The 12,186-nt window shown below is 37.5% G+C and overlaps 1 protein-coding gene across 1 annotated transcript in view; it reads left to right on the top strand.

Annotated features, from left to right (window-relative positions):
• Window positions 1-4,150: 4,150 nt before the first annotated feature.
• The window catches only part of LOC121296701 (transport and Golgi organization protein 6 homolog), a 40,696-nt gene continuing 32,660 nt past the window's right edge, over window positions 4,151-12,186 (top strand). Inside the window, exons 1-2 of the mRNA XM_041222472.1 lie at window positions 4,151-6,875; window positions 7,261-7,653. Of these exons, the coding sequence (XP_041078406.1) occupies window positions 6,705-6,875; window positions 7,261-7,653 (564 nt within the window). The 5' untranslated portion in view covers window positions 4,151-6,704. The remainder of the gene's footprint in view (window positions 6,876-7,260; window positions 7,654-12,186) is intronic.

The raw sequence follows: 12,186 nt of genomic DNA on the forward strand, positions 1-12,186 counted from the left end.
TTACTTTTTTTATAAATGCAGCAGCACAGTAAAGGACATATATGTGCACATAAATTAGCTAAAACAACATCTGATGAAAACCAATACTTTAAATGTGCCTCCATATTGACTCTGATTATCAAATCCAGACTAACAAACACCAACAAATGCAGAGTAAAATTATTTTGTCTAATAAGGTACTTTACTGGCACTGATTTCTTTGCACTCTGGTTGTTTGAATATGTGAGTTCTTTAATATCCCACTGCCTTTCTGTTCCTGTTGTCTGCACTACTGAACGCACAAGGATCCCTGGACAGTCCTCCTCGCCTTTGAGCAGGACAGCCAGCTTGTTATCCTTTTGATCAGCTCCAGTAGCTTTCAAAAACAATTCATCATCCGAATAGATAACTCCTTTGTATTACTGCGTACCAGTAACTGAGAGAGTTGAATTAACTTAATATTCTTCAGGAGTCATTTACTTGCTTGATGCCGGTAGGGTTCCAACTATCATTCATCTCTAACTTTTTTTTTTTTTTATTATTGTAAATTCGGATTCTATTGAGGGGCAAGTGCCTTCCTTGCCCTCCCCTGCAGACGCCCATGAATTTGTGGCATAAATGTGTTTAGACTAACACAGAAAGTGGACTAGTCAGAAGGCTGCGGCTCAACATTTGCAATATAAGTAATATTTTTTACCTTGAGAAAAAAGTGCCGATTAGCATATTGGTTGTTGTTATTATTTACAAGCACCACTTAAAAGTTATCTCTAGAATTACCTTCCCTAACATGGGAATTTCAGAGCACCGCTGACAAGTTAAATGATGACATGGAGACACTGCATTAAGAACTTGAGGTTTATGATACAGAGTTGGAATTGTTCCCCTGCCACTGCTAACTAAAAGAATAAAGCAATATATAAATGTGTGTGTGATATCGATATGAGGATAGTGGGATACTAGCAAGTTTTGCTGTCATTCGAATGGTCATCTACGAGTCAATCCATTACAGATCATTTTGTCGTAAACATGTAGAGACCAAGAAAGCAAAAAAGACGGCATCTAAAGCACTGCATTCTTCTCTATGCTGAAAAAGTTAGACCTAAGGTACTGCGTGGCGGGGCTTTCCTGAAGTAAGTCAGCTAAATTAATTATTATTATTATTATTTATTTGATTATTATTTAGTTTATTTCTTTCCACGCTACCTCCCTTTTAATAAAGCTATAATTATCAATGTTAAACCATGACCGTTTCTTCAGAAAAGTATATTATCTGAGCCATTTTCTAGCTGTATACACTACTGTGCAAAAGTCTTGGACATTTGCAGATTTTTTTTTTTTTTTTTTTTTTGGGGGGGGGGGGTTATACTACCATAGAATCAACCTGCTTTAATACTACCATAGAATCAACACGCACCATCTACAGAACGCCATGTGACGTATACATTTGAAATTTTAAAAAAAAAGGGGGGGGTGTTATTTGGGCACACCTCGCGCCCTGCATCTTGCGCCTCCCTCACTGACAGACACTGGGTTAATGTGATGGATTAGCTACCACAACACTTCATATTAGCCGCTCATGTATAGTTTGCTTTGAGTTGTTGTGATCATAAGCTTTTGAAAATTCTGATCAATGTGAATTAAAGATTGCTAAAGGACAAGCTTGGTTTTTTCTCACCCAAACTAAGTTGTATTAATAACAGTCAATATACACTGAGTGTACAAAACATTAGGAACACCTGCTCTTTCCATGAAATAGACTGACGAGGTGAATCCAGGTGAAAGCTATGATCCCTTATTGATGTAACCTGTTAAATCCACTTCAATCAGTGTAGACGAAGGGGAGACAGGTTAAAGAAGGATTTTTAAGCTTTGACACAATTGAGACATAGGTTGTGTATGTGTGCCATTCAGAGGGTAAATGGGCAAGACAAAAGATTTAAGTGCCTTTGAACGGGGTATGGTAGTAGGTGCCAGGTGTGCCGGTTTGAGTGTGTCAAGAACTGCAACACTGCTGGGTTTTTCACGTTCAACAGTTTTCTGTGTGTATCAAGGATGGTCCACCACCCAAAGGTCATCCAGCCAACGGCAGGCCAGTGGTTGAAAACGGCTCATTGAAGAAAGAGGCCAAAGAAGGCTGACACAAATTGTGCAGAGCAACAGACAGGCTACAGTTAGTCAACTGACAGTCTAGTACAACATTGGTGCCGAAAGACCCATAAAAGAATGCACACCTCGTTGTACCTTGACATGAATGTGGTATAGCAGCCGACGACCTAACAGAGTTCCACTTCTTTCAGCAAAACACAAGAAACTGTGGTTGCAGTGAGCTAAGGAATGAAAACACTGGACACCGGAGGATTGGAAAAACATTGCCTGGTCTGATGAATCCTGGTTCCTGCTGTTTCATGCTGATGGGAGGACTAGGGTATGAAGAAAACCACATGAGTACATGCATCCATCATGCCACGTGTCAACATTGCAGGCTGGTGGTGGTGGTGTGATGGTGTGGGGGTGTGTTTTCATGGCACACATTGGGCCCCTTGATAAAAGTGGAGCAACGTTTGAATGCCACAGGATATCTGAACATCATTGCCAATCAGGTGCATCCTTTCATGGCAGCAGTATATCCATTTGCTAATGGATTTTTTCAGCAGGATAATGCCCAATGCCATAAGGCTAGGATTGTCTAAGAATGGTTCCAAGAACATGACAGTGAATTCAGCTTACTGCAGTGGCCTGCCCAGTCACCAGATCTCAATCCAATTGAGCATCTGTGGGATGAGATGGAACAAGCTATTCGGAGTAGAGATCCACTACCAGCCAATTTGACACAACTGTGGGACGCATTAGAGTCAACATGGGCCAGCATCTCTGTGGAACGCTTTCAACACCTTGTAGAGTCCATGCCCCGACGAATTGAGGCTGTTCTGAAGGCAAAAGGGGGTGCAACTCAATATTAAGGTGTTCCTAATGTTTTGTACACTCAGTGTAGATATACATCAATAGTCAATACAACAGTCAATAACATTTATATATATATATATATATATATATATATATATATATATATATATATATATATATATATATATAGTAACTCCTGAATGTGTCTAAGACTTTTGCACAGCAGTCTACGTTCCTTAATGAAAATTGATCGGATGTAGTCACTATACTACATACCATTTGTTTTATAAAGACATTCTGTCTGGAGACACACCTCTTGTTAAACTTAGCAAATAGCAAGAATGCATAAAGAAACCATTGGGAGGATGAATTATGCGTTTAGATTAAAAGGGACACTATTTAAATTATAACCAGGTGATACACAGCAGTGAATCTGTGTAGCAAGTAGTCAGTCAACACTCTTTTTTGTTTTTTAAATCAAATTGTTTTATATTTTATCCTGGTTATTTTAATTTCAGTAAAACAATAAACTTAATTTGTGGAGTACTGTAAATAGGATTATTCTCAGATGACATTGCTGGACATTTGATTTTTGAACTGTTGTAATATAACTCTTAAGTTTGCCTGCTTATTTTAATGCCAGGAATGAGCCAAGTGATGTTTATAAACATTATGACATGTTTGAAGTGTCTTCAGGTGCTTTATTCACTGTGACAGCAACAAGAGTCTAATTTGAAAATCTTGGCTTAATACACAAATAAAGAAAGGAAATTGCGGTAATATTTATTAATTTACTTATTTTAATTCTCAGCATTATATTTATGTTCAGATGTCCTGTTTATTTATTAATATGTTGATACAAAGTAGGAAAAACTGAATTGGTCATTTTTAAAAAAACTGAATTTGCTGTTCCCCAGTATGTAAAATCAGTAGCCCTAAATGTGTAAAATGCAAGCAAAGAACCAAAAGATACTTATTAAAAGTAAAAATGACTTATAAATAATAAGTGTTAGCAATAGGGATAGAGCGTGTTTCAGTTAAATATTGTTTTCTACAGTTTAGACAGGTAACAAAGGACAGTAACTCCCTGGCCTAATCACATTGTGTCTAGACTAGGGGGAGTCATTATACTTTATACTAACATGTGTTGAGAGCTGAGGAATGTATATTTAAGTATATAAATCATGTATGTAAAATGGATATAAATTAAATAGAAATAATAATAAAAATGTATTTGACTTTGTGCAACAGTCACAGATTCGCCTATTAATGATTCCCCTAATTTTGTCATTACTTTTGATATGATGACAGCCAACCCAGTGAAAAGCTTGCACAGGTTCTGAGAGATGACCAGTTCATTCTCTAGAACTATCCTTTTTGGTGAGCTACTGTATACAGGTGTTAAGTCTAATGAAGAGTCCCAGCCAGCCTTTTTGAAGGAGGGAAAAAGAAATCACAGAATAATGTCTTCATGGATGTCAAGGTGTTATTTTGTCAGGTCTTGTCATGAACTGTACTACTAAACCAAGCAAGATGAGCACCCATTGGCTGACCTTTTGGTAACCCATCTCATCTACAGGGTCTGACAGGTATGACAGTGGAGGGGGAGCAGGAGGATGAAGAACCTCTGCCCCTGACTAGCATGAGTCTCCTGGAGCTGGAGCAGCATCTAATCCAGTAGGCTGCGAGGCAGGAAGAAAGGCTGTTGACATTACAGCTGCTAGCAACAATGTGTGAGAGGCTCTCCACACTCTGTTTCATAACCCGGTCCAGGTCAGTCACATGATTAATGTCGGCTTGCATGGGTTGTAGGTTGGAGGAGGTATTTCCTCAATTTGGTGTCGATGATCCACAGGTGTAAGTGTTCTGTGTGCTGTGTAACCTATGCACCCACATGGTGAGAATGTGTTTGAAGGTGACCAATAAAATACCCATTTTGGTGACCTTAGGTTTTTCTCCATATAAATATGACCCAAGCAAATAACCTTAGCTTGTTTCAAGGGCTTTATAATAAAAATGAATTAATTTTTGTTAAAAGAGCCATATTGATGCTCAGGGAGTTCTTTCTAATGGAAAAAACTAAAACTAAACAGCTGACTGGATAGTAGAAAATAGAAATACAATTGAACCAGACTGGAAAAGACACAGCTTCAATAAGTTTGTGCTCATGTTTTAACATATCAGTTTGCTTCTACCAAAGAATACAGATTTCCTTTGTAGTCTTTTCAAACCCATTAAGAGCCTTAAATAATATACTTCCTGTCTAAATCAAAGAGCCTAACTAACCCTAAACCTAACCCAAGGCCCAGTTGAACTCTATATATACACACGTTTTTAAGGCTTGTTCTTTGTAAAACTGAGACACCCGTTTCATTCACCTGATCCACCCATTGCCTCTGGCGATACTGAAAAGCAGATGGGAAGCAGCTGTAGACTTCACCCAACACCTGTGTCATATTACTTTAGGGTTGAGACAAACCCAGCCTCACATACACGAAATGGCTGACTATGATCACATTATTGTGTATGGGTTACAAGCGTAAAACAGAACAAAAACACTTCTGCTTATATCCAGATTATGAAAGAAATGTATATGTATATGACGTGTGTTTTTCATAGGCAAAATATTCTGCAATGACTTGTATAGTTAGCACAGTGTATACCTGCGGACCTCTTTTTGACTAGACAATTAACGGGCATGGGTTTTTATAATTGAGGATCGAATTAGATGAAATTAAACATACTTCTGTTGCCTGTGTTTAGACATTATGACATCTGATTACTTGTCTGCACTTTGTTTCTTTCTTTCTACTTAAGCATACAGTATTTAAATTGTTTATAAATCAAGCTCAGTGCACCCTATTGACTTGTGCTTTAAACTTTTTTTTTTTTTTTTTTACAAAATTAAAGTTTGTTTTTTTCCCTAGAAAAAATGCCAAGAACTATTTAATGCAAACCTATTGTTGTTTAAATAAACAACACGGTTTCTGTGAACAGACCCAGTCATGCAAATCTGACAGTCCAGGGTTATGTTACTGGGTTAAATGTTGCAATCCTGTCATTAAGCAAAATGATCAATAGAAATTTAAATCCAAATTTTAAATTTCATAATCATAGCAAAAGTAGGTTACTCCTCATTAATTTTTCATTTGCCTGGGCTAATTTGAGATACTGCCTTACTTCTGCTAGCTGCTTTGGGACTAATTCCAAATTAATATGACTCTGTTATGTCCTGGATAAAGATCTAAGATGCCTTATGCATGCTGTCTTTAAAGGGTGATTATTCAAATGCCTGAAGTTGAAATGATTGCTGTTAACAATTGAAGTTTAATGCTGTACTGTACACACCAAATTAATAAGAGTATAAGATTCTGGGGCAATGTCTTTACATATAGTAGATATTGGTCATGGTGATCTTTATGATAATCATAGCTAATATTTGTACCAATAATTAAGTCAAAATTATTACAAAGGTTCTAGAAGGTTCCCCATGCAGTGCCCTAAACATTATTTTAATTAGTCCTGCCATAGCGCTACAGACTTCATAAAAGTTCTTGTGTTCGTCTCCATTCACTTCCTGTGTTACAGATAATATAGTCTTCCTGATCTTGCATTGTTCCCTATGTTCAGCAGAAAAAGCAAGTGGTCGTTTCTGGTGTGGTCCTACTGCTTGTAACACAGGAAGTGAGTTTTTCGTCTTTTAAAGGGGCTTCAAACTTTACATTTTACATTTTTTTTAAAGCCTTAAAAATTACAAGGAATCATACAAACATCATCAAAGGAATTGCACGTTAATTCAGCTTGTATATAAATATAAAAATATGTATGAGGTTTTCTGTTGGGTGTGTTATCGGCAGGTGATTGAGTTCATCTCTGCCATGTTGAAGCGAGCCTGTGTCAGTCTGGATCTGGGTGTGAAAGGAACAGTGGCAGCAGAGACACTCAGCATGGGAATGGGACTCATGGCTACCATATTAGCTGGGGCAGTCAAGGTAGGAAGACTATAGAATAATTATGTTTCCATTCTGTCTTTCAGCTAGCAGTGGTAGTTTTTGAACTGTAGTAGTACTATTTGAAATGTACAGGGGATGGGAGAAAAAATAAAAACCTACCGTATTATCACATATAAAAGCCTATGCGAATATATACAAGGGTGCGTTTATTCACAAATATAGGCATGTGCACTTTTGTGGGCAAAGTTGCAGCAAAAGGTGGACCAAATCTAAAACTCAAGTAAAAGCATACATTACTTAATTTGATTCTGTTGATATCAAAATATCAAATAGGAGACTGACTTGTAATAGAAATTAATATAAAAAACTAAATACTGTGCCATGTACAATTGCAGCTGTTTCAACATGTTTTCCTCCTTCTTAGCTGCAGTCAGATTATGCTGCAATGAAGGAACTCTTGCCTCTTTTAGACCAAATATCCCAATGGCACCCTGAACAAGTTATCCAAGAACTGGCCTCAGATTTACACCTCTCCATTGCTACTCACGGAGAGTTTGCCGCTGAAACTGTGGCCAGGGCAGCTCGCAACACAGCCGGGAAAGAGGAACTGATACCAGAGAGACGTTCTGAAAACACTGCGTCCAAAACAACTGAGAAAGCAGAGAGTAGAAACAGTGACAAGACACCAGGCACTGGTGTGATGAGTCAGACATACACTGCACACTGTAAAACTGCAGACCCAGTTTCAGATCCCGTGCCTCAAAGCAGCAGCAGAGGAGATCCATATGCTGATCCTGCAGGGCCCAGGAGACCTGCTGTCTGAATGTCTTCTTGAAGCGGTAGACCCTGAAGTTCCTACAAGAGCAGCTGCCTTAACAACACTGATTTGTATGGTTCAGAATAGACATGCTGAGGCGCTACACAACCAGGACAAACTATTAACATTAAGTTTGCATTGAACAGAGTCAGGTCTTTGGAGAGCCATTCAACTGTAGGGTTGGACGAGAATGTTCAATTACTGATTATTGGTAAAAAAATATTCTCCCTACTTAGTAGTCCCCTTTCTCTCACACACTTACCACTCTTCCCCTATAGAGGGGCACTGATGCCCAATTAAATGTAAAATACATTATTATGTAAATTAGGTCATATACAAGGATTGTGGGAAACCTTTGACCTCCAGGGTCAGGGTCATGAAATACTAGGCCGAACCGAAAATTTGGTTCCTGCTGTTAAACAACAGTACTGAATATATACTTGGCTGCCATCACGTGCACAGTGCAGTTGCAATGATGATGTTGTTTACAGAGAGCAATGTCCGCAGGTACCAGACTACATGATTCTGACATGGCCTAATCTTCAATACACTTCTCTGTTGTCCTGCTGACCTATTGTACAGTATCTGCCAAATGTCTTCCAGATTTCCAGTAGCTGAGCTCGTTCTGCCATTTGAGTTATTCTCTTTACGTTTTAATTTCATGTATTGAATCACAGTGCATCAGTAACACTAATTAATAAAATATAGACTGGGAAAATGGTTAAATTTGAAGAAGAAGAAGAAGAAGAATTCTCTCGAATTCAACAGAGGAAAGGGAAAGGGATTTATTCACCTAATTTATTTTATTGTGCTTTTTAAATTTTGAAAATGACACAAACTACTAATTTTATATTTCAGCTATTTCTAAAGAATCTAGAGCACAGCGACTCATTTGTGTATTTATCTGCCATTCAAGGTAAGAAATGCTGAAGAAGCAGGGAATGTGGGGTTATCTAGATGAATTTGACCAATTTGTGCTGAAATGACAGAAGAGATGATATCTTTTGTGTTATCATCCATAACTTTCATTTTATAAAATATCGTCAAAACTACAGAGACTTCCGCATCTAGTAAAATAAACATTTTAGAAAGTTTATTTTTTTTAACTTTAATTTTTTTAATATGGTAAAATCCTTTGACAAAGAACTGTTTTAATGCTGGGGTCATTTTATATTTGGGATGTAAATTATGGGAGAAAAAAAGAATCTTAGGAAATACGAGCCTTATACAACTCCCGAGAATGAAGAAAAGACATGTTTTAACCTGCTACTTCATCTGGAAGGTTGCTGCTAATAAATAAATAAATCCTACAGTGGTGTTTGATCAAGTGTAGCAATCTAGTGGTCATACTATGTCAGACTTAAAGGAGAGCCGGTGATTTTAAATTGATCTGCTTTATCTTGCAGTTTCCATAAAGTAGCTTCAAATGACATTTTTCTTTACAGTACATTATGATACTGTCTAATATCGCTATTGGGCTATTTGATTATTTTCATATTATCTGGGAAAGTGGGTTTTGAAAACCCCAACAACTTATCAAAGTTTCCAGGACTTCTAATTCAACTTGCCCCTCCCCATTCTAGGCAGTAGGCTTCTATGACTACCTGTGGTGTCCCTTGACCCCTCAGTGAAGTTGCTTTAAGAATAATGTTTTTGCCGTATCTGATCTAACAAGTAACACTTATTAATTTGTCACATCTAGTATTACTTGAATAAAACCTCAGTAATTAATCCAGAAGCTCCACTGTCGAGAAGTACCATTAGTTTCAATTAGTGGTCAAACTAAAGGACCACTACCCAGATGGGTTCGGGCAACCTCGATAAATTGAGGGGCTTTTCAAAACAATTTAAATCACTATTCCAGGCCATGCCAAAAAAAAATCAATATTCCAACAACAACACTCAGAGCTCCTCAATGTTTTTAAACACTGTTAGATTCTGGTAACACTCGTCTTTTTGTAATGTATTTTACATTCGAAATATAATCACAGTGGCTGTGCAAGTTATTGGGGTGGAAAAGTAATTATGAACTAGTGCCCCCTCCTGCACCACTGTTAATTCCTTGATTTGAATAGGGATTGAACGTTGGAGTGTATGGATACAAACACAGGAGGTGGTGGCTGCCAAAACAGTTTCTGCTTTACTTCATGACGGTTGCCGAGTTTTCAGTTTCATTCCCCTCATAATTTATGAATAAACATATATAAATAAAAGATTGTAATGAACAATGTTTCACTGCAGTACAAAAGACAGGACACAGCATAGGTAAAGTAATGTGGCGTCAAAATAAAGGGCGTTCTGTAACGCCTTTTAACCACTGTGTAAAAGGATCAGATCCATTCAAATGGGTGGTTAGTGGCAGTTCGGCATTTTTTATATTTTCATAAAAGATTTTCATGATGGATGGAGGCAGGTTATTTTCACTATACGTACATTTTTTTTTAACAATTGCTAACAAATTAAGCATGGTAAACAAAACAAAACAATAAACCTATGGAATTACTATACATTGAATTGTTCTGTAGTGTTTTATGCATGGGATCCTGAACCCAGGATAGGATGTACTGGAATTTTGACAACTCTGTAGTCAATTATTTTGTTTATTTTATGCAGTTTTTCTGTAACAGTAAAAGCGATCTCTCCTGAAATTTAACTAATTTACATTTTCATTTGTAAAGAATGTGTACTGTTTGTGGGGGAAGGGGTTCGCCAAAAAGAGAATATGGTTTGTATGTTCTTGAAAATGTACAGTAAATGTTTAACCACCCCTTGAAGAACTTACATTGCAATAACTCACCTCACCAACAGGGGAATGTCTCTCACTGACAAAACCAAACATGGATTGATTAGTCCACCAAGGAATCCTTATTCTATAAAATGCTCTTTTTTTTTTTTTTTTTTTTTTTACCTTTAAAGAATCTTTTCAGTTAAAAAAAAAAAAAAAATCATGAACATTGAAATGGCTCTTTGTCATGGCTTTCAGACTGTAGAGCTGTTTTTAATTCCAGTAATGCTGTTGAAAACCCATGCTGAGGTACATGCCTTTAAGATAACATTAACTATGAAAACCTCTTTTATCTATTGGGGTTCCTGGCATTGTCACTTTTCTTAGAGGAGCCCTGCATTGTGTCTGCTTTTGAATGTGGCGATGCAGAATCCAATACAATTCTGCAGTGCCATAAAGGCAATTGTAGCTAACAAAATAATTCCATAACACCTACCTGTCATGCACTTTAATTCTCTATATAGATCTAAAATGTGCAGTTTTGAATGAAAGAAACACATTTTATAGCATACAAGTTTTGGCATCACAAGCTATGCATTCAGTTAGTCATGGGTTACATTGTCCCCATCCCTTCAATGGCTTACTTCTTGTCATTGACCAACCAGCAGCTTCTCCTATTGACTAACATGCTTTCATCCATTAACCTACTTTCAACTGGAACACAATGCTGAGGTGAAATGACCTAGGCAGTGCAAGTGTAACAGATTTCTTTAACCTTGTGTAGTACCTTACATTCTGTTTGCTAACAGATTGGTTTCTTTTAAAACCGGGCATTTCACGCTTGTATAGTTATTGATACGCATGCTGTGGAAAACGTATGTAATTATTAGGCATGCTTGATAATTGAAATAGTTACAGGTTTTCGGATGTGCTTACCTTCCAACCTACTCTGCTTATCTCTGCACTTTGTTAAACAATATTATTTTATGGGAGTGACGTCACTCAGCCCCCTTACAGTAACCCAGTTGAACCAAACTTGTCTCATTAATTTGTGCTCTTTTTATTATTATTATTTGCGCGTGTGTTGTTTCTATTATTAGGACAATGTCTCAGATGCGTCTGACAGAAAACAAACTTCAAATCATTGACAAACTGGCAAAGGGTAGTACGGTAAAACAGGAGTGTAATATGGAATAACCGAACAAAAGAAGACAACTGAGTTTTCCAGTGAAATTGAAAGGAGGGGCAGGAACTGATTCCGGGGGATCGCATTTCTCACAGAACAGCTCAGACCTGCGTTGAAAAACTATTACTTTGAGCAGCAAGGTGAGTCATCGTTGTATCACTCATTGTTTCTAAGTAGGTTTCGCAGATGTAGCAGTGTTTTTTTTTTTTTTTGTTTTGTTTTAATCCTATGAGTTTTGATAGTTTCCCCTCAATTATAGTATATACAGATAATTGTTCAGTTGAAAATGACAAAAAAAAGAACTCACCTTTAACGTTTTTCTGCCCTCGCACTGTTCCTGTCTAGTGCTGTGAACGGATGACATATGACTGAACGTTTGTGCTGTTCGTGGGGGTGGGGGGACTTCACGGAGATGCTCCGGTAGACTGTTTGCAATTGTTTTTGAAATCTTACACCCAGTTAACATTTACTAAGTCGGCCTTGGGACGTCTCTGGGCCGCCTCAAAATTTCCGTTCACAGTTGAGGTTTTAGGGGGCCTAAGTGCGTTCAGACAGGTGTCTGAAAAGGAAATTGCGGCGAAGTGCTTGTCGGTAATGTAAATAGTGACGTAAACACCGCATT

This window comes from Polyodon spathula, chromosome 21 (assembly GCF_017654505.1).
Source record: "Polyodon spathula isolate WHYD16114869_AA chromosome 21, ASM1765450v1, whole genome shotgun sequence".
Taxonomy (NCBI): domain Eukaryota; kingdom Metazoa; phylum Chordata; class Actinopteri; order Acipenseriformes; family Polyodontidae; genus Polyodon; species Polyodon spathula.